We start from the raw sequence: 22404 nt of genomic DNA, 5'->3' as shown, positions 1-22404 counted from the left end.
GCCATCAGAGTCCCTGGGTTCGCGCCCAGGCTCTGTCGTAACCGGCCGCGACCGGGAGGTCCGTGGGGCGACGCACAATTGGCCTAGCATCGTCCGGGTTAGGGAGGGCTTGGTCGGTAGGGATGTCCTTGTCTCATCGCACACCAGCGACTCCTGTGGCGGGCCGGGCGCAGTGCGCGCTAACCAAGGTTGCCACGTGCACAGTGTAGCCTCCGACACATTGGCGCGGCTGGCTTCCGGGTTGGATGCGCGCTGTGTTAAGAAGCAGTGCGGCTGGTTAGGTTGTGTATCGGACGACGCATGACTTTCAACCTTCGTCTCTCCCGAGCCCGTACGGGAGTTGTAGCGATGAGACAAGATAGTAGCTACTACAACAATTGGATACCACGAAATTGGGGAGAAAAAGGGGTACAAATTAAATTTAAAAAAAAATAAAGTTTCGAGTTTTGAAAGCCTTGAATACGCTCAGTGCAATTCCTGGATGAGTGCTCTCTTTCTAGTCAATGCATAAGGTCATTCAGTCAGCCAATTTCTCTCTCAGAATAGTGTGTGTGCGTGCATGGTGTGTGTGTGTGTGTACAATGCATGCATTATCACAGTAGGACACCCATCCTTATAAACATGAATATCTCTTTGTTGTGTCCCAAAAAAGGGCCAAGTGCAGGCCTATTCATGTTTGTGGCAGATGCAATTTGACAGTTTATTCTTTCCATAGCACAGTGCTTTCTGCAGGGTTCTGTCATGTGTTTGCCTGTCACAGCTCTGTAGTCGCTGTGTGTGCGGGAACGTGCGTACATGCTTGCATGTGTGTGATAGAGTGTAGCGATGGCCTGGAGGTCTGTTGAACAGTGCTCTAATACTCTCTGTGGATTTTGATCAGTGAATAAATGCAGTATCTAGCTCATTTCCTGTGTCGAAGCCTAAATATGTTTTCCACTAATCCGATTCTGCAGCTCTGCTGTCTTTGGCCACACACAAACACACTCCCTATCTCTTTCTCTCTCTATGCAGCTCTATCCAGTTATACTGGGTTTGCTTCATTTACCTATTACCTTTCAGAACTGCAGGTGTCAGCACTTTTAGTATTTATAGTTTGGACCTTGAGCTCATATCCCTTCTGTTGCACCGCATTTATGACACTCTCTCCCCCCTTTGGTTCCCCGCTCCCTTCATATCTCTCCATCCCCACTGTTCTCTCCCTCCCTCTCTTCCTCCCTTCTCCTCAGAGCCAGACTGGGCTTCAGTGACTCTGGGTGTGTTTGTGTGCCAGGGCTGTTCCCTCCTCCACAGAGGCATCCCCCACATCAGCAGGGTCAAGTCTGTTCAGCAGGAGATATGGGACGCCTCAGAGGTTGAGGTCAGTAACCCCCTGCCATAGAGGGAAGCAGGAGAGCAAGATACTGGGACCATGTACATTATATTGTGTTGTAATAAATGTACTTGTACCAATGTAATGCATGTCACAACCTGATTTGAGATCAGATCTTGCCATCCAAGTTCTTAAGTCGGCTCATGTTAGAACAAGCAAAAAACTGACCCGCAGTCAGTTCCAGTAGTGTGTCTGATAGGGATGCGCAGGTCAGTTGTTTATTCACCCGCAATTGCTTATATCACCTTCCGCAACCACCTGACTATATGTGATAAAGGGAACATTTGAGGCCCACACCTGACAGTACCCCTGCAAATATAGAAAATGTGCTGTACAGTTCCCTTTTTTCCTCTTTAACATTAATGTTTTGTAGAGGAAAGTGACTTCAACTACATACATACATACGTACACACAGTTGAAGTCGGAAGTACATACACCTTAGCAAGATAAACTGAGTTTAAATGTTTCACAATTTCTGACATTTAATCCTAGTAAATAAAATCCCTGTTTTAGGTCAGTTAGGTTCACCACTTTATTTTAAGAATGTTCAATGTCAGAATAATACTAGAGAATTATTTTTTTTCAGCTTTTATTTCTTTCATCACATTTCCAGTGGGTCAGAAGTCAACATACACTCAATTAGTATTTGGTAGCATTGCCTTTAAATTGTTTAACTTGGGTTAAATTATATTATGTGAGCTAAACATTTAAAAAAATTAAAACATGTTTTGTTCTTAAAGTATGATTTTTGGAGATTACTAATATTGCTGTCCCCACTACAACAACAAAATACTTAAATATGTAATTTTGTACTGTAGAATTCCATTCATTCCTATGGAAGACTGCTCCTACTTGGGATTGCCAATATGGCTGACCGGTGGCTTCAAAGCCTTTCAATGGCCAGTACATAGCATCAGCAATCCAGGGTTTATATACATCATTGGTTGTCAATGCATTCATTGATTTGTATTAAAACCGAGAAACCTTTATTGTTCCGTCTGTCCTCAGCTAATGGCTGCCATGGGTAATGAACCAGCCAAAGCAAAGTATGAACAGAAGGTTCCAGCATTCTACTACAGACCCAAACACACAGACTGCAAGTAAGTCACCCACATGACTGAGTTATAATGATGTGCTGACAACATCTGGTCGATTAGTATGTAGACACTTAGTGGTATACAAAGAGATCACTGCTGTGTCAAGTGTTGTTACTCTAAAACGCTTACTCTCTCACACCCGTACTGAAATGTAACATGCTGCAGTACTTCTTCCTTTGTGTGTGTGTGTGTGTGTGTGTGTGTGTGCATGTGTGGTGGGTGGTGTATGTGTGCGCGTACATCAGTGCGTTTGCCTGTGAAAGAAAGAGGGAGAGAGAAAGAGCGCGAGAGAGAGAGACGCAAAAGTGTGAAGTGTTGTAACGGTTTTGACTTGAGATTATTATTTATAAGGGTGCCAGGTATGTTGTGCCTACCAGAGAAAACATTGGTTTCTCCTTTTGGTTTGGGAGGGAATGAGTCCCATCTGGTCCGTCAAATCTACACCAATACAAAGGACTGGATGGAAATAAACTTTTCATAAACCCTTAAAACATTGGAAAGAACTTCAAAAACAACTATATTATTTTGCGTGGGTTGTATTAGCAACATCAATGATTACACACACATATAATAATATAGCACAATGAGTTCTGGTTCCTCCAGAAATGTCCTGTACCTCGGGCCTAAAGAGTCCAGCCCGGTAAAGGAGTTCAGGGAACTCCAGTGACCTTTGTCACGCAATGTTTGTCCGTTCATTCAAGTGTAGCGTAAACCCAGTATTAATCATACAATCAATATAACAATTATTTTACCACAGAACTTTAAAGCGTATCAACTCTTACTAAGTCCTCAACTACAACTACATAAATCATCACCGTATACATGACATCAAAACAAATGAAATTACCGTATACAAAAAGGTTGTAGTCAGTCAGACAATCCAATCCGCCAACAGATCTCCAGCGGAGAAAGGCCACGAAGAACAGAGAGGTGTATTCCACGGATGCAAAGAGTGGATCCGATCCTGGGTAAACTCTATTAGGCTACAAAACACACGTTTAACGGCAACAAAACAAACGGAATAGAGAAGCTTCGGGAACTGAGGGTTGAACACATCCTCATTCACGTCTCCATCACAACCCTTTTTGCTCAGCTGATGCTGGCTATTTAATTGGGAATTAAATGGAAAGCGCCCTATTGGAAGGAGAAGCACTGAGACGGTTCAGAAAAATTCAGGGCCGTCACACCCCCTCCCCTGGAAAAAGCCGACCATTGCACTGGAAGGCACATCTTGGTCGGGGAAACCGAGAAAGGTCTCATCACTTTCCTCTACAAAAATATCCAGGACCTTGCGGCGCTCAATCACCTCCAATTCCTCAGCCGAGGGGTAACACCGCATATCTTCACTTGTGTCCTCTTTCACCACTCGGTAGTTCAAAGGGCCCATCTGCTCCACAATCCTATATGGTCCTTGCCATTTAGAAACGAGCTTGGCCGAGAAGAATTGTTCAGCTTTCAAGTAAGGATGAGAGCGAAGCCACACCCGATCACGAAGCTGGAACTGCATGTCTCGTCTGTTCTTATCATAATTTCTCTTCTGCTTGAGTCGAGCCTGGATCATGTTCTTTGAGACAAGAGCTCTCAAGTCATGGAGATGGACTACCTGGTCATAGCAAGCAGCGTCTGGAGTAAGCTGCTGGGGCTGTAGCACCATATCCAAGGGTCCTCGGAGGGGACGACTTAGGTTCAGCTCTGCAGGTGTGACTCCAGTGGTCTCTTGCACAGCAGAAGTCAGGGCAAATCGAAACCCGTGAAGGTGCTTGTCCCAGTGTTTGTGCTGGGTCCCTACATAGGAAGCAATCATTGTCTTCAAGGTTCGATTTACCCTCTCAGTAAGGTTGGTCTGTGGGTGATAGGCCGTGGTCAACTTTTGTCTCAGGTTCCATCTTTGGCAGGTCTCCTCAAAGAGATCAGAGACAAATTCACGTCTCCATCACAACCCTTTTTGCGCAGCTGATGCTGGCTATTTAATTGGGAATTAAAGGGAAAGCGCCCTATTGGAAGGAGAAGCACTGAGACGGTTCAGAAAAATTCAGGGCCGTCACAGTGTGACTTCCAAAATGACAGCGCCAAGTTGTGCCTGTGCCATTACGTTTCTCTGTGGGTGCCAACTAGAGGTCAACCGATTATGATTTTTCAACGCCATACCTTTAATAACGACAATTACAACAATACTGAATGAACACTTATTTTAACTTAATATAAGACATCAATAAAATCAATTTAGCCTCAAGTAAATAATGAAACATGTTCAATTTGGTTTAAATAATGCAAAAACAAAGTGTTGGAGAAGAAAGTAAAAGTGCAATATGTGCTATGTAAGAAAGCTAACGTTTCAGTTACTTGCTCAGAACATGAGAACATATGAAAGCTGGTGGTTACTTTTAACATGAGTCTTCAATATTCCCAGGTAAGAAGTTTTAGGTTGTAGTTATTATAGGAATTATAGGACTGTTTCCCTCTATACCATTTGTATTTCATTAACCTTTGACTATTGGATGTTCTTATAGGCACTTTAGTATTGCCAGTGTAACAGTATAGCTTCCGCTCCTCCCTGGGCTCGAACCAGCAACACATCTACAACAGCCACCATTGAAGCAGCGTTACCCATGCAGAGCAAGGGGAACAACTACTAGAAGGCTCAGAGCAAGTGACGTTTGAAACGCTATTAGCGCACGCTAACTAGCTAGCCATTTCACTTCGGTTACAACAGTCTCATCTTGGGAGTTGATAGGCTTGAAGTCATAAACAGCGCAATGCTTGACGCACAACGAAGAACTGCTGGCAAAACGCACGAAAGTGCTGTTTGAATGAATGTTTAGTGCCTGCTTCAACATACCACCGCTCAGTCAGATACTTGTATGCTCAATCAGATTATATGCAACGCAGGACACGCTAGATAATATCTAGTAATATCATCAACCATGTTTAGTTAACTAGTGATTGATTGTTTTTTATAAGATAAGTTTATGCTAGCTAGCAACTTACCTTGGCTTACTGCATTCGCGCAACGAGAGAGAGGCAGGTCGTTATTGCGTTGGACTAGTTAACTGTAAGGTTGCAAGATTGGATCCCCCGAGCTGACAAGGTGGAAATCTGTCGTTCTGCCCCTGAACAAGGCAGTTAACCCACCGTTCCTAGGCCGTCATTGAAAATAAGAATGTGTTCTTAACTGACTTGCCTAGTTAAATAAAGGTATATAAAAAAAAATTGGCAAATCAGCGCCCAAAAATACCAATTTCCGATTGTTATGAAAACTTGAAATCATCCCTAATTAATCGGCCATTCCGATTAATTGGTCGACCTCTAGTGCCAACCCAATAATGTGAGAGAGGGAATCGTCAGGTACAGATTTGGTTTTGTGTCAATTGAATGGATTACTTTAATCTGAATAATCTGATGTTTGTTCTGAAAAGATGCCAAATGCGAGCTGACCGTACTGACATGATTATTATAAGAGACACCGAAAAAAGACAGGAACATCTAAAATAGACCTGCATACAGTTTGAAAACGTCTATCAGAGAGAGGGAGAGGGAGGGGAGAGGCTGCTGTTGTCATAGTGAGGTTCACTCCTCTACACACACAACCAAAAATAGATAATCTGTTATTAATCTGTTTACTCATGCTAATCAATCTCTTTGTCCTGGTGTAAAGGAGTGTGTGTGTGCGTGCGTGCCTGTGGGCAAGGAAGATGAAAGGAAAGGAGAATCTGTCACAGCGAGATAAGTAGAAATGTGGCCTGTGTCCCAACCTCCCAGCTTGTTAGGTCATCATTCATTCACACAGCAGCGTGGCACCTGTGCTATAGAGAAAGGTGAGAGAAGGTGAAACCCATCCATTGCTTCATTGTGCTCTAGGCTACTGCGGGAGCAGTGGATCCGAGCCAGGTACGAGAGGAACGAGTTTGAGTTCATCGAGAAACAGGAGCCATACTCTGCAGGTGAGCTGGCACACACACACACACACACACACACACACACACACACAAGGTTTGCCTATGCAAAGCTATGGATGCAGAGCTATGCAAAATCAAACCAACAAATAGTCCTCTGAAAATAAACAAAATCCTTTCCCAAGCATCCCAAAAATCCATTGCACTCAAGTGGCCACATAAATGCTTTTTGTGAACTATGAATTTGAAGAACGGATGACGTTGAGGCGTAGAATGAAGGCAGAGTGAATATGTCTGGCCTTGTATTCTTCCTTGGTGGTTGTTTGTGTTCTTACTAAGCTGAGGCAGACAGTATAAGTGTCAATGTCAGTGAATGACTCATGCTCTTTTTTCATTGCATGAAAGCACTCTCGCTCTTATTGGAGCCAGACTGGACTCTCATTGATTAAAGATGACCTCATCTGTTTACTATGAGATTCAACTTCCTCCTTGGGCACACACGCACACAGTAGTGATTCGCGGGTTGACTCATAAGCCGCAGTTATATCCTCAGGGTGGTCAGGTTTAGGGTTATGCAATATTGTGTGGATGAAGGGCTTATAGGAGGTGCAATAAAAACAGTGCAATACAAATCCGTGAATGTAGAATTCTTGTGCAATTCATATCTATAGGCTACTTTGAGGCTGTTTTTTTTATCTGGCATTAGCTTTAGGGCCTAACTGTATGAGCACCAAATACATGCCGTTTCTTTGTTCCAGCAGAACATTACTAGGCTACTCTGTTAAGGTATCAAGGGATCCGGCAGTCTAACTTAGGAGGTTTTCAGCACCAGAGAACTACCAGTATTAAAATTAGGAACAAAGGTTGTATTTACATATTCTTTTGATTTATTTGCTGTCCAGTGAAATTAGTGCAGGTGAATATTTACAACAGCAGTCCTCCTGATACCTGTAAAGAACGTGCTTACATACCCTCAATACCCCGGCGCGCCCGATTGTAGAGAGACCATACCAATGCGCACTTAAAGCAGATACATGAATAGACCATCGCTATAGGCACTAAAAGGAAATTAAATAGACAGACCTCACCGCAATAAACATACACCATATTTGCTACAGTTATTGGTTAAGCAATACAATGGATCATTGTCAGAGTGTAGCATGAATCCCAAACAGGACTAATCAATGCAATGACAGGAAATACAGAGGTGTGTCGCATCATCACATACTGTTCGATAGGCCTAAATATGCAATAAGTGAAAACATTTTGAAGAAAAAATGAATTGTTCAATAAATGTTCAAGAGAAAAAAGGGAACTGTGGGTGGTTGCGGGTGAACAAACAGCTGACATGCGCATGACTAACACATGCGCACACACACACAGCGCACACAGACAGACACACACACACGTTTGTTTTACTATCCTTGTGAGGACCGAACAGTTGATTCCCATTCAAAATGATATTTTCCCTAACCCCTAACGCTTAACCTAACGCTAACCTTAACCCCAAACACTAAAGCTAACCCTAACTCTTAACCCTTAATCTAACCCTAACCCTAAAATAGTATTCTTCCATGTGGGTACCGGTGAAATGTTCCCACTTGTCTGAATTTTCCTTGTTTTACTATCCTTGTGAGGACTTCTGGTCTCAACAGGGATAGTAAAATCAAAAACACACAATTACTCCTTTCCTTTCATCTTAATTACACACACACACACACACACACACACACACACACACACACACACACACACACACACACAGCTATATTTCTGTGATACATAGGGATGCATTGGGCAGGAGATTTGTATTTGTTTATGTCTATTTGCATCACATAATATTTGCATCGTCCAGGGTTAACCCAGGGTTAAAATGAATAGATCCACGGGTCCTACCCTCATCCAGTCATCTGTCGCCTCGCTACCCTCTTTAAGGCCTTTTATATGTTCTGTTACCTTTCAGTACCTGTCAAAAGTTTGGACACACCTACTCATTCAAGGTTTTTTGATTATTCAATGTGAAGACAATAAAACTATGAAATAACACATGTGGAATCATGTAGTAACCACGATTCCAACAAATCAAAATATATTTGAGGTTCTTCAAATAGCCACCCTTTGCCTTGATGACAGCTTTGCACACTCTTGGCATTCTCTCAACCAGCTTCATGAGGTAGTCACCTGGAATACATTTCAAAAAACAGGTGTGCCTTGTTAAAAGTTCATTTGTGGAATTTCTTTCCTTCTTAATGCGTTTGAGCCAATCAGTTGTATTGTGACAAGGTAGGGTGATATACAGAAGATAGCCCTATTTGGTAAAATATATAATAAGCAAAGAGAAACAACAGTCCATCATTACTTTAAGACATGAAGGTCAGTCAATCTGGAAAATTTCAAGAACTTTGAAAGTTTCTTCAAGTGAAGTCGTAAAAACCATGAAGTGTTATGATGAAACTGGCTCTCATGAGGACCGCCACAGGAAAGGAAGATCCAGAGACACCTCTGCTGCAGAGGATAAGTTCATTAGAGTTAACTGCACCTCTGATTGCAGCCCAAATAAATGCTTCACAGTGTTCAAGTAACAGACACATCACAACATCAATTGTGCAGAGGAGACTGTGTGAATCAGGCCTTCATGGTCGAATTTCTGCAAAGAAACCACTACTAAAGTACACCAATAATAAGAAGAGACTTGCTTGGGCCAAGAAACACGAGCAATGGACATTAGACCGGTGAAAATCTGTCCTTTGTTCTGATGAGTCCAAATTTGAGATATCTGGTTCCAACCGCTGTGTCTTTGTGAGACGCAGAGTAGGTAAACGGATGATCTCCGCATGTGTGGTTCCCACCGTGAAGCATGGAGGAGGTGGTGTGATGGTGTGGGGTGCTTTGCTGGTCACACGGTCTGTGATTTATTTAGAATGAAAGGCACACTTAACCAGCATGACCTCAACCCAATTGAAATGGTTTGGGATGAGTTGGACCCCAGAGTGAAGAAAAAGCAGCCAACAAGTACTCAACATAAGTGGGTACTCCTTCAAGACTGTTGGAAAAGCATTCCTCATGAAGCTGGTTGAGAGAATGCCAAGAGTGTGCAAAGCTGTCAAGGCAAAGGGTGGCTACATTAAAGAATCTCAAATATATTTTGATTTGTTTAACACTTTTTGTTTACTACATGGTTTCATATGTGTTATTTAATTGTTTTGATGTCTTCACTATTATTCTACAATGTAGAAAATAGTAAAATAAAGAAAAACCCTTCAATGAGTAGGCGTGTCCAAACTTTTGACTGGTACTGTGTATCCTTCTGTAGGTGCAGGGAGGGTGGTGGTAAACTAGACTCCCAGTGCTCAATGGCTGTATTGATTCTGCATGCAGAGAAAAGGGAGGAGTGGGGGTTGTTATTGATCGATGGTGGTAATGCAAGGTGAATACATTACGATTAACTGGGAAAAAGAGAGATGCCAACCTCTGTCACCAGGGGATGGAGAGAGAGAGGAGAAAACAGGGGGACAGATGAGGAAGGAGAGACGTTGGGGGGGTTATGGGACTTGAGGGGTGTTGGATGGGATTAGTAGTATGGCATGCATTGATACAGTATATGCGAGTGTGTATGAGATAGATAGATGGGGATACAGTGAACAGAGATTCGTGGGAGGGAGGAGAAAGGAAAATAGAGAAGTGAAGAGAGAAAATGGAGGGGGAGGAGGGAGAAAGAGAGAATATGAGAGAGTAAGAGAGAGTTGAAGAGCGTGTGTAGTCTCTAATGGATTATACACCGTGCTCTGTACTGCCACTTAATGAAACCACTTCCTGTCTGTAAGAGGTCCAGAAATAGACTGGAAGGACTAGTGCTGTGTCATTGACATGTAAAAGAATGTACAGTACTTTACCATCAGTGAGGTTATTTGTTTCTTCCTGCATTCTGTTCTATGACTTCCTCTCTCATGTACTCTCTTTCACCTAAAGCCCCTCTCTCTGTCTCTTCATCCCTCTCTTTCTGTCTCCCTTTCACTCTCCCTTCATACGCTTTGGTATTTCTTGATTACACCAGAGAGTTATTTCAGTTTGTCTGAGTTTGTCTGGTGGGTTTCTATCTGCCCAGGGTACAGAGAGGGGTTTCTATGGAAACGCGGGCGAGACAACGGCCAGTTCCTCAGCCGGAAATTCATCCTGTCAGAACGAGAGGGGGCGCTCAAGTATTTCAACAAGCAGGACGTAAGGCTGGAGTCAACACGTAGTCACATCTGCACATGCTCTCACACATAAATACAAGCATGTCCCTGCGAAACGTAATCTCCAGCTAATTTATGCTACTAGCTTTCAGGTTAATCATCTCTTTCAAGTTAATCATGAATACTTGTATAGCACGCTATGTATATGTGTCCACAAGGAAACTAAAACAAATACCTCAGACTTAATCTCCTTACCTATCTAAACATACAGTATGTATTATTCGATGTAACAATTTATACGTATACTGTATTTATGTACCGTACAGTTTGTGTATCTCCCCCAGGCGCGGGACCCCAAGGCAGTGATGAAGATCGAGACTCTCAATGCCACGTTCCAGCCGGCTAAGATAGGCAACCCCTACGGCCTGCAGATTACTTACTTGAGAGACAACAGCACCAGGAACATCTTTGTCTACCACAGCGATTCTAAGGTGAGGCATTATGGGTGACTGTGACAAAAAGGACTCTGCGGCTTTGTATCCTGGTCCCAGATCTGTTTATACTGGTATAGCCAACTCCTATTGTAATATGTGTAAATGCACAGAATTCTTAGAGATATGATGTATGATGAATCATCAATTCAATGGTACACCTAATATGGCTGCTGTTACTCATATCAAGGAACACTGATTTACAGCGGTTGCTCCACTAAAAGTTGTGCTGCGGAACTTAGAGGTAATTTGTGGTTTAGTATGGTACTCTGCGTCATCACTTCATTGCCCCAGACCAGCGCAAGGGGCAGTTAGAGCACTGATTATGCTTTTGGGTCCTCCAACTGGCAATGAATGTGCGACATAAACCTAAATAGTAACTGATAATTGACTGACGACTTCAGTATTACCTACCAAAACTGTTTTTATTATTTTATTTTGCTCTTACTGTAGTACTGTATGCCACTCCCGACCGGTCACGTTGTACAGCGCCTGAGTGGCGCAACGTTCTAAGACACTGCAAGCTGGTTTACAACGGATGCTGGATCAATACCTGTGCCAGCCTCGGCTGGGAGACCCATTTGTTAATTGTAGGTTTCTCTCCCTCTAAAAACAGAAATAAATCATTCTAAATAACAAACTGGCTTTATTTACAAATGAGTAACAATGTCACACCCCATGTTCAAGAATGGCCTTTTTCTCTCTCATTTTACTGTAATGAACACGAGGGGAGGCAGAGAGCTGGTTTCAAGTCCAGGGCGCAGCAGGTGTTTATTGCAAAGGACCACGTGAGGAGGCAGGTAGATGGGTCCAGGGGCAGGCAAAAGGTCATACACAGGGGGTCCAAAAGGGCAACAGTACAGGCAGGGAAAAGACTAGTAAATTAGTCCTAGAGATCAGACAATATGTAGATAACAGGAAATCCAATAGGCTAAAGTACAGGCAGGGAATAGGCAAAAGGCGTCGTTAGTTTCTGCCTGCCTCACTATCATACACGGGAGGAGTAACTCACCGGAAAACCAGCTCTCTGAAAGACGTGTGTCACAAAACAAACGATACCTCATAGTGATGCGGTGCAAACAACTGAACTAAATAGTGTGTGATAATGACATACAGGTGTGTGAACAGGTGATCATAATTCAGGTGATTGGGATCTGGAGAGTGGGCTGCGTTCAGGGGATCTAGGTATTTGAGGGTGGGAGTTGAAAGCAGACGTTACATTTACGTTATTTGAAAACAAAATCATCTCCAAAATATTGCGATTATTATTAATTGATTAATTAATAATTATTAATTATTAATTATATAAAAGCCTGTTGGATATTCTCACAGATATATTGGACTGGTTTTGATAAATCAATGAGATTTTATTTTCACAGAATCTCTGTTTGGGTATATGTTAGACTTATGCTCTTAGTGTAACCTTTATTTAACAAGGCAAGTCAGTTAAGAACAAATTCTTATTTACAAGGACAGGCTACTCCTTCCTCCCCGTCGGGGAATTGAACCCCAGTCTTGTAAGGTTCTGCTTTTCTTTTCTTAGTCAACCTTGTGTTCTGGTTTCTTTGTGTTCTGGAACGTAGCCCTGTCTTTAATTTTTGATCATAGATTTTTTTAAATCTTTTTATTTTGCAAGGCAAGTCAGTTAAGAACAAATTCTTATTTTCAATGACAGCCTAGGAACAGTTGGTTAACTGTGTTGTTCAGGGGCAGAACGACAGATTTCTATCTTGTCAGCTCGGGGATTCGAGTCCAACGCTCTAACCACTAGGCTACCTGCCGCCCCAAGGTAGCCTATTTCACCTGAGTTCGTTTCTCACCTGGTCTCATCAGCTCCCTATTTAGTTCAGTTCTTTCTGTTTGTATGGTTGTGAGGTATTGTTTGTTTTTGACTACCTACCTGTGTTTGACCATTTCCTGCCTGCCTGTGATCACGATTCCTGCTTTCTGCGAAGGCTTAATAAACATCTGCCACGCTCTGCGTGTGAATCGACACATTTTTCAGGTCTCCCGCGTGCCCGCTACTATTGAAGGCTATCAAATGCTCCTCTGGTGGTCAAACTAGCACTAACTAGCATTAATGGTACCAGTGGCTCACACTTAAATAACGTGCCATACAATTCTGAGGCCCCATACAAGCTGCGCCGCAGTATACTGCAACTTTTAAAGGACGAACCACTGTAGTCTGTTCAAATAAAAGGCCCTTGGGTTTACCCATAGGAAAACACTTTTCATTTCCAGGTAGAACTCTTCTGGGTTCCATGTAAAAACCCTCTGGGGAAAGGATTCTACAAGGAACCCCATATGATTCTACCTGGAACCAAAAAGGTTTCTTCAAAGGGTTCTCCTTTGGGGACAGCCGAAGAACCCTTTTAAGCTCTAGATAGCACCTTTTTCTTCTAAGAGTCTCTAGTAGATATGGGCTGTTCTGGATAACTGGGGGAGAGTGGAAATAAACATGTCTAGATATCTATTTCATCAGTAGACGTGTTCTTCACTGTGACAGCAGTACTCGTCATCCTACCGTGTAATCTGGCCAGTGGAGCTGGCTAGAGGAATGTGGAGGGGGTTGCAGTCACACACAGAGTTGCTGGCTGGCGGGCTGTTTTTCTCTGAGGGTTTACTGCTGTGCACACAGGTGACCATCTCTCTCAGTAGCAAGTCACCCTTGTCTGTGGGTTAGGATGAAAGGCACAGCGTGTACAGCCTCCTCAGCTGGTTAACAGACAAGATGGCAAGCTTGAACAGAACAGTAATATTAAAGCTGTTTTGTCGTGATATAATACCTTGATCACGTCTCGTAATGTTCCATACTGTAGCAGGTTTACGGTCTTCTCATTGCAGGGATGACTCTGAATAAGGCATATACAGTGCCTTGCGAAATTATTCGGCCCCCTTGAACTTTGCGACCTTTTGCCACATTTCAGGCTTCAAACATAAAGATATAAAACTGTATTTTTTGTGAAGAATCAACAACAAGTGGGACAAAATCATAAAGTGGAACGACATTTATTGGATATTTCAAACTTTTTTAACAAATCAAAAACTGAAAAATTGGGCGTGCAAAATTATTCAGCCCCTTTACTTTCAGTGCAGCAAACTCTCTCCAGAAGTTCAGTGAGGATCTCTGAATGATCCAATTTTGACCTAAATGACTAATGATGATAAATACAATCCACCTGTGTGTAATCAAGTCTCCGTATAAATGCACCTGCACTGTGATAGTCTCAGAGGTCCGTTAAAAGCGCAGAGAGCATCATGAAGAACAAGGAACACACCAGGCAGGTCCGAGATACTGTTGTGAAGAAGTTTAAAGCCGGATTTGGATACAAAAAGATTTCCCAAGCTTTAAACATCCCAAGGAGCACTGTGCAAGCGATAATATTGAAATGGAAGGAGTATCAGACCACTGCAAATCTACCAAGACCTGGCCGTCCCTCTAAACTTTCAGCTCATACAAGGAGAAGACTGATCAGAGATGCAGCCAAGAGGCCCATGATCACTCTGGATGAACTGCAGAGATCTACAGCTGAGGTGGGAGACTCTGTCCATAGGACAACAATCAGTCGTATATTGCACAAATCTGGCCTTTATGGAAGAGTGGCAAGAAGAAAGCCATTTCTTAAAGATATCCATAAAAAGTGTTGTTTAAAGTTTGCCACAAGCCACCTGGGAGACACACCAAACATGTGGAAGAAGGTGCTCTGGTCAGATGAAACCAAAATGTAACTTTTTGGCAACAATGCAAAACGTTATGTTTGGCGTAAAAGCAACACAGCTGAACACACCATCCCCACTGTCAAACATGGTGGTGGCAGCATCATGGTTTGGGCCTGCTTTTCTTCAGCAGGGACAGGGAAGATGGTTAAAATTGATGGGAAGATGGATGGAGCCAAATACAGGACCATTCTGGAAGAAAACCTGATGGAGTCTGCAAAAGACCTGAGACTGGGACGGAGATTTGCCTTCCAACAAGACAATGATCCAAAACATAAAGCAAAATCTACAATGGAATGGTTCAAAAATAAACATATCCAGGTGTTAGAATGGCCAAGTCAAAGTCCAGACCTGAATCCAATCGAGAATCTGTGGAAAGAACTGAAAACTGCTGTTCACAAATCCAACCTCACTGAGCTCGAGCTGTTTTGCAAGGAGGAATGGGAAAAAATGTCAGTCTCTCGATGTGCAAAACTGATAGATACATACCCCAAGCGACTTACAGCTGTAATCGCAGCAAAAGGTGGCGCTACAAAGTATTAACTTAAGGGGGCTGAATAATTTTGCACGCCCAATTTTTCAGTTTTTGATTTGTTAAAAAAGTTTGAAATATCCAATAAATGTCATTCCACTTCATGATTGTGTCCCACTTGTTGTTGATTCTTCACAAAAAAAATACAGTTTTATATCTTTATGTTTGAAGCCTGAAATGTGGCAAAAGGTCGCAAAGTTCAAGGGGGCCGAATACTTTCGCAAGGCACTGTATCTGACTAGCTCTGACTAGGATGCTTTTGTGTCTTTTGTTTTGGTAGGAAATGGTGGACTGGTTCAACGCTATTAGAGCTGCCAGGTTCCATTACCTTCAGGTGGCCTTCCCTGGAGCCAGTGATGAGGAGGTGAGGCCACAACATATATTGAGCAATGAGTATTACCACAAGGAACCCCAATTTAACACAATTAAACAAACACTTTTCTCTCTTGTCTTGGCCTTCAGCTGGTGCCCAAACTGACACGTAGCTTCATGAAAGAGGGCTTCATGGAGAAGACAGGCCCAAAGCACACAGAGGGCTTTAAGAAAAGGTGGTTCACCATGGACGACAGGAGACTCATGTACTTCAAAGATCCTCTGGTGAAGAGACAGACACACCCTGCCCTAAAACAACTGATCCATTCTGAATGAACCCTACTTGTCATAACTTTCTATTCTGTGGCGTACAGCATACTTTATTCTCTGATATCTCTCTCTGATCTCTCTCACGCTCTCTTTCCCCCCCACCGCCTCTCCCCCCCGCCGCCTCTCCCCCCTCCTCTCTCAGGACGCCTATGCAAGGGGAGAGGTGTTCATCGGCAGTAAAGAGAACAGCTACACCGTGCTCCCAGGCCTTCCCCCCTCAACACAGGGCTACCACTGGAACCATGGCATCACCATAGTAACACCAGACAGGAAGTTCCTGTTTGCCTGCGAGACGGAGGCGGAGCAGAGGGACTGGATCGCTGCCTTCCAGAGGGTCATCAACAGACCCATGAGACCACAAGAGTACGCAGGTAAGTCATGAGGCTGAATTACACCGGCGTACTCGAGTATGCACTACATTAAGTGTACTCTTGAGTAGGGCTGTTACTGCCGCACCGGTGGTCACAAGTCATGATGGCAGTCAAATTCCACATGACCGTTTAGTCACGGTAATTAGGATTCTCCCAGCTCTGATGCTGCTGCTGGTCATTTGTAGCCTACCAAACTTGCTAACTGCCTGATACTCAGCACTCTATTGTCCCTCTAATCACTCTGACGTCAATGCAAATGTTATGATGAGTGCTCATGTTGCGCAACATTTCTGCAATTGCGTGAAAAAACAGAGGTTTGATGGCCAATATTAAAAAGAGAATTCCAGTGGCATTCTATAGGCTAGGCCTACAACATTTTATTTATCAACTTTCCTAATATTAAGCACATTGATTCCCTTCAACACAGGAGCATAGCCTATCTGGCTGGCATGAAAATGAACCATGGAACCTCACGGGTGGCGCAGTGGTTAAGGGCGTTGTACTGCAGCGCCAGCTGTGCCATCAGAGACTCTGGGTTCGCGCCCGGGAGGTCCGTGGTCCGTGGGGCAACGCACAATTGGCCTAGCGTCATCCGGGTTAGGGAGGGCTTGGCCGGTAGGGATGTCCTTGTCTCATCGCGCACCAGCGACTCCTGTGGTGGGCCGGGCGCAGTGCGCGCTAACCAAGGTTGCCAGGTGCCTCGGTGTTTCCTCCGACACATTGGTGCGGCTAGCTTCCGGGTTGGATGCGCGCTGTGTTAAGAAGCAGTGCGGCTTGGTTGGGTTGTGTATCGGAGGACGCATGACTTTCAACCTTTGTCTCTCCCGAGCCCGTACGGGAGTTGTAGCGATGAGACAAGATAGTAGCTACTATAAACAATTGGACACCACGAAATTGGGGAGAAAAAGGGGTAAAAGAAAAAAGAAAAAAAAGAAAAGAAAAAAAAGAAAATGAACCGTCCTCCATTCGCTATTGTATAGATGACGTGTATTTTTTTCCCCATGCTCCTGTTCCGAGACAGGTGCATGATTACGGTCCATTCTAAATCAAACCTCATTTCACACATATATTATACGTAAAGACAACATTTAAATCAAGAATAGTCTGATGTGTGACAATATTAGACTATCACTTGTAAATGATGCCCAGCTTGTGCATTAAGGCAAGAAGCGCATACCTTTTATTTTTTGGCAACTTTTTGAAATCATAGTCCCCTGCATGTATCCTAGACCATAGGTCTATATGTTTTGATAAGGATTGTATTGCAACTAAAGTGGCCAAATAACTTGTTGAAATGAAGCACATGAATCTTCTTTATAACCGGTGTAGAGCCTAACTGGCCTACATCAGCAGCGGGTGAGTTTCAAGTTTGGGGAAGATCATTTTCAACATAAAAATGCACCTTTATAATAAAGCATTACATGCATAATCACATTTGCCATCACTTTTGAGAACAGTGTTTTCTTCTAATTGATTGCATTTTGGAACATTCGCGCTTATTGCTAAACGATCAGCTTCATATGCAAGTGGTTGTATTCATTTGGGATCTATCGCATCCCACAACTGTCTCAGAGTGTGTTTGGAATATTTATTTATTGCACAGAAGCACACGTTGACCAATAGAATAGGTCAACTTTTGTACTATGGTGGATAGTAGATTGAAATAAGCAATTGCTTTTGCTGTTCGTCAGGCCTACTCATCTTGTTGGCTGATGAAATGTAGGATAAATGTGGACAGTTCTAACATCTTCAATATGCGCCTCGGAATTCAATAAGAGGGAAGTGCGCAGATGCGTCCCAGATGTGTCTGACTCCATTCACTTGAAGCCTACTACTTAGCTGAAATGGCTGTGAAAAGGACACGATCACGGGCATTAGCTACAGTTGTCTGGAAATGTATATACACTTAGGTTGGAGTCATTTCAACCACTCCACAAATTTCTTGTTAACAAACTATAGTTTGGGCAAGTCGGTTAGGACATAATAGTAGTAATAATAATAATAATAGTGCTTTTTCCAACAATTGTTTACATACAGATTATTTCACTTTTATAATTCACTGTATCACAATTCCAGTGGGTCAGAAGTTTACATACTCTAAGTTGACTGTGCATTTATACAGCTTGGAAAATTCCATAAAATGATGTCATAGCTTTAGAAGCTTCTGATAGGCTAATTGACATATTTTGAGTCAATTGGAGGTGTACCTGTAGATGTATTTCAAGGCCTACCTTCAAACTCAATGCCTCTTTGCTTGACATCATGGGAAAAATCAAAAGAAATCAGCCAAGACCTCCACAAGTCTGGTTCATCCTTGGGAGCAATTTCCAAACGCCTGAAGGTACCACATTCATCTGTACAAACAATAGTACGCAAGTATAAACACCAGCTGTCATACCGCTCAGGAAGGATACGCGTTCTGTCTCCTAGAGATGAACGTACTTTGGTGCGAAAAGTGCAAATCAATCCCATAGCAATAGCAAAGGACCTTGTGAAGATGCTGGAGAAAACAGGTACAAAAGTATTTATATCCACAGTAAAATGAGTCCTATATTGACATAGCCTGAAAATCCGCTCAGCAAGGAAGTAGCCACTGCTCCAAAACCGCCATATAAAAGACTACGGTTTGCAACTGCAAATGGGGACAAAGATCATACTTTTTGGAGAAATGTTCTCTGGTCTGATGAAACAAAAATAGAACTGTTTGGCCATAATGAGCATTGTTATGTTTGGAGGAAAAAGGGGGAGGCTTGCAAACCAAAGAACACCATCCCAACCGTGAAGTACGGGGGTGGCAGCATCATGTTGTGGGGGTGCTTTGCTGTCACAAAATACAAAATAGGCATCATGAGGCAGGAAAATTATGTGGATATATTGAAGCAACATCTCAAGACATAAGTCAGGAAGTTAAAGCTTGGTCGCAAATTGGTCTTCCAAATGGACAATAACCCCAAGCATACTTCCAAAGTTGTGGCAAAATGTCTTAAGGACAACAAAGTCAAGGTATTGCAGTGGCCATCACAAAGCCCTGACCTCAATCCCATAGAAAATGTGTGCGCAGAACTGAAAAAGCGTGTGCGAGCAAGGAGGCCTATAAACCTGACTCGGTTACACCAGCTCTGTCAGGAGGAATGGGCCAAAATTCACCCAATTTATTGTGGAAAGCTACCTGAAACGTTTGACCCAAGTTAAACAATTTACAGGCAATGCTACCAAATACTAATTGAGTGTATGTAATCTTCTGACCCTCTGGGAAAGTGATGAAATAAATAAAAGCTGAAATCAATCATTCTCTCTACTATTATTCTGACATTTCACATTTTTTAAATAAACTGGTGATCCTAACTGACCTGACAGGGATTTTTTTTTTTTTACCCCTTTTTCTCCCCAATTTCGTGGTATCTAATTGTTTAGTAGCTACTATCTTGTCTCATCGCTACAACTCCCGTACGGGCTCGGGAGAGACGAAGGTTGAAAGTCATGCGTCCTCCGATACACAACCCAACCAAGCCGCACTGCTTCTTAACACAGTGCCATCCAACCCGGAAGCCAGCCGCACCAATGTGTCGGAGGAAACACTGTGCACCTGGCAACCTTGGTTAGCGCGCACTGTGCCCGGCCCGCCACAGGAGTCGCTGGTGTGCGATGAGACAAGGATTTCCCTACCGGCCAAACCCAAAGTCTCTGGTGGTACAGCTGGCGCTGCAGTACAGCGCCCTTAACCACTGCGCCACCCGGGAGACCAAGACAGGGAATTTTTACTGGGATTAAAGTTCAGGAATTGTGAAAAACTGAGTTGAAATCTATTTGGCTAAGGTGTATGTACACTTCTGACTTCGACTGGACATCTGAGAGAGCCATGTGAGTGAGAGGTGCTTCGGAGCACGCAGCTGGGAGAAGGGAATTATAATTAGCTTATTATATTCAGCCCAAGGGGACAATGGCCACTGATTTTTTAGGGGGCATTACCGCCACACAAGGGGGATGCCACCTGGAAATTCGAGGCCTGGTGAGAATATTATCAAGTGCTCGTCAAATTGTGAATGAGAGACTGATGAAATGAGTGAAGCTTGTGGCTTTTTTCAAATCATCACTAGAGTCCCATCATGCAGCCTTAGAATGTATTAAAAATCTTAACATATAGGCCAACGTTTGTATCACAACTAAAGTTGCATAAATAACTCTAAAAAAAAGCATATATGACTGGTTTCTTTGTGAACCGCTCAATACAGAATAGCCACATGGACGCACTTCCATTGGAATCGTTTAGAGAAAATATCCTTTCTATTTTATGTTCAATTGTATTCTTCATACTATAAAATCATTTTACAAATTATGCCACAGAATTCTAAGCAAATCTTGTCTGCTAAATGAACGGGTGTAGCCCACAGCCAAATGGCATAGCCATGTCAGGGCCCAACATAAGAACAACTCGAGTATGCTATTCTGTTCATTTTAAATGCTATTCTGTTTATTTTTTCATATGATTTTTCTTAAGACCTGTCAAAAATAAATGGATTTTTTTTTTTTATTTTTTTTTTTAAATGTAGATGTTCTAAAGATCTGTATCCGTGGCTTGGAGGCTATGCGTGGAAGCCAGGAGAAGCTAAATGCATTTATGCTCATTAACGGTCGATTACCGTGAGCCCGGGCAGTTATTTTCATGACAATCACCGGCTGCCACAGCCTTACTCTTGAGGAGTATGCATGTATGCAGATATTGCATCTCTGCAATAATATTTGCAGGCTATGTACAACCCCCAATTGAACTAGTCAAGGTCTCACAAGCAGTTGCTTGGCTGAAGCCAATGTTTTATGGCAGGGCTAAAAACAAAAATCTGCACACCGGGTAACTCCCTAGCACCAGCATTGGTATTAATCACTATAATTATAGATTGATGGTATGTTTTTAGAGGCAGTCCAAAGCAGGGTAATGAGTGATTGCCTGTTTATTTACTGTACTGTGCCTATATGCCTTTCTGTGATTGTATCTCTATGTTGTGGTAACACTTACTGGTTTTCTGCTCTTCACCGTGCAGTGGAGGCCCATTTCAAACACAAGCCCTGAGACTGGAGCTAGAGCTGTCACTCTACTGGTCAGCTCAAGTCCCACCAAGAACAGAACAGACAGGATTTCTCTGCAGAGACCCCAGAATAACACAAGTCTCTACTGTACCTGGAGCGACGGAACGAAATGATAGAGATGGAAGAAATATATCAGAGAGGAGAGTGAAAAACAATAAAAGGTCTTACATCTCAACCTCTTCTGAACCTGATGCCTAAACCGGGGGTTAGAGGTCAGGGGTCAGGGGATTTGAGAGGAGAGAAAATAACACTGAAATATCAATTCCCCTGCTGCCGCTCTCCACATAGACTCTTCCACACTGCACCCCCGCTCTTAGTGTTGTGAGTGGTTCCTCCCTTGTTGTATACTAATGAGTCATGTTCACTCTGTTTGTTGAGAGCAGTACTGTAAATGTAATTTATTTATTGGACAGTTTTGATGACAGTGGATTTATGCAATTTCTCTGATTGTTCTAAACGTATGCTTTTAGGCAGGGTTATACACATCTCGTGGCTGTTTATTTTGAAATATAAATGTGAATGTAAATATTTTGTTACTTCATGCAACAGGGTTGTAATTGATTTAATATTAACTGATTCAATCAAATTGTGTTTATCATTGAAAGACACTAGATGGCACTCTAGGCCATTGTAATACATCACCCATGATGTGCATTGTCATTCTATTGGTCTGCCGCTGTAATAAACTCGACAGGGATCCAAGCTGAGAACAATCCCGCTGACCGTGTCTCCTTTACTTCGGATTGTTATTATCAAATAAGTAATGCATTTGGTTTTCATCAACCGCTGGGCTCCCTCTCTCTCTCTCTCTCACTCGCTCTCTCTCTCTTTCTCTCTCTGTCTCATTCTCTCTCTCTTTCTCTTTCTTTCTCTCTCTCTCTTTTTCTCTCTCTCTCTTGCTCTCTCTCTCTCTCTCTCTCAAGGTTATCTTTACTCTCTCTCTCTCTTTCTCTCTTTCTCTCTGTCTCGTTCTCTCTCTCTTTCTCTTTCTCTCTCTCTCTCTTTTTCTCTCTCTCTCTTTCTCGCTCTCTC

General features: G+C 42.9%; 1 protein-coding gene across 4 annotated transcripts in view; it reads left to right on the top strand.

Moving 5' to 3' along the window:
- Window positions 1–22085, top strand: part of LOC110499054 (arf-GAP with dual PH domain-containing protein 1) — a 40710-nt gene extending 18625 nt beyond the window's left edge. For 2 of the 4 annotated variants that reach the window (XM_021575888.3, XM_090212522.1), the window contains exons 2-10: window positions 1227–1357; window positions 2378–2469; window positions 6325–6407; window positions 10465–10577; window positions 10861–11025; window positions 15555–15638; window positions 15737–15871; window positions 16059–16287; window positions 21327–22085. In XM_021575888.3, coding sequence (XP_021431563.1) covers window positions 1227–1357; window positions 2378–2469; window positions 6325–6407; window positions 10465–10577; window positions 10861–11025; window positions 15555–15638; window positions 15737–15871; window positions 16059–16287; window positions 21327–21355 — 1061 coding nt within the window. In that variant the 3' untranslated portion in view covers window positions 21356–22085. The remainder of the gene's footprint in view (window positions 1–1226; window positions 1358–2377; window positions 2470–6324; window positions 6408–10464; window positions 10578–10860; window positions 11026–15554; window positions 15639–15736; window positions 15872–16058; window positions 16288–21326) is intronic. The other 2 variants (XM_021575889.3, XM_021575886.3) reach the window with 1 other exon arrangement.
- Window positions 22086–22404: the final 319 nt, after the last annotated feature.

This window comes from Oncorhynchus mykiss, chromosome 20 (genome assembly GCF_057628025.1).
Source record: "Oncorhynchus mykiss isolate SJ-2025 chromosome 20, ASM5762802v1, whole genome shotgun sequence".
Classification (NCBI taxonomy): Eukaryota; Metazoa; Chordata; class Actinopteri; order Salmoniformes; family Salmonidae; genus Oncorhynchus; species Oncorhynchus mykiss.
This window is presented reverse-complemented; position numbering and strand designations above follow the sequence as displayed.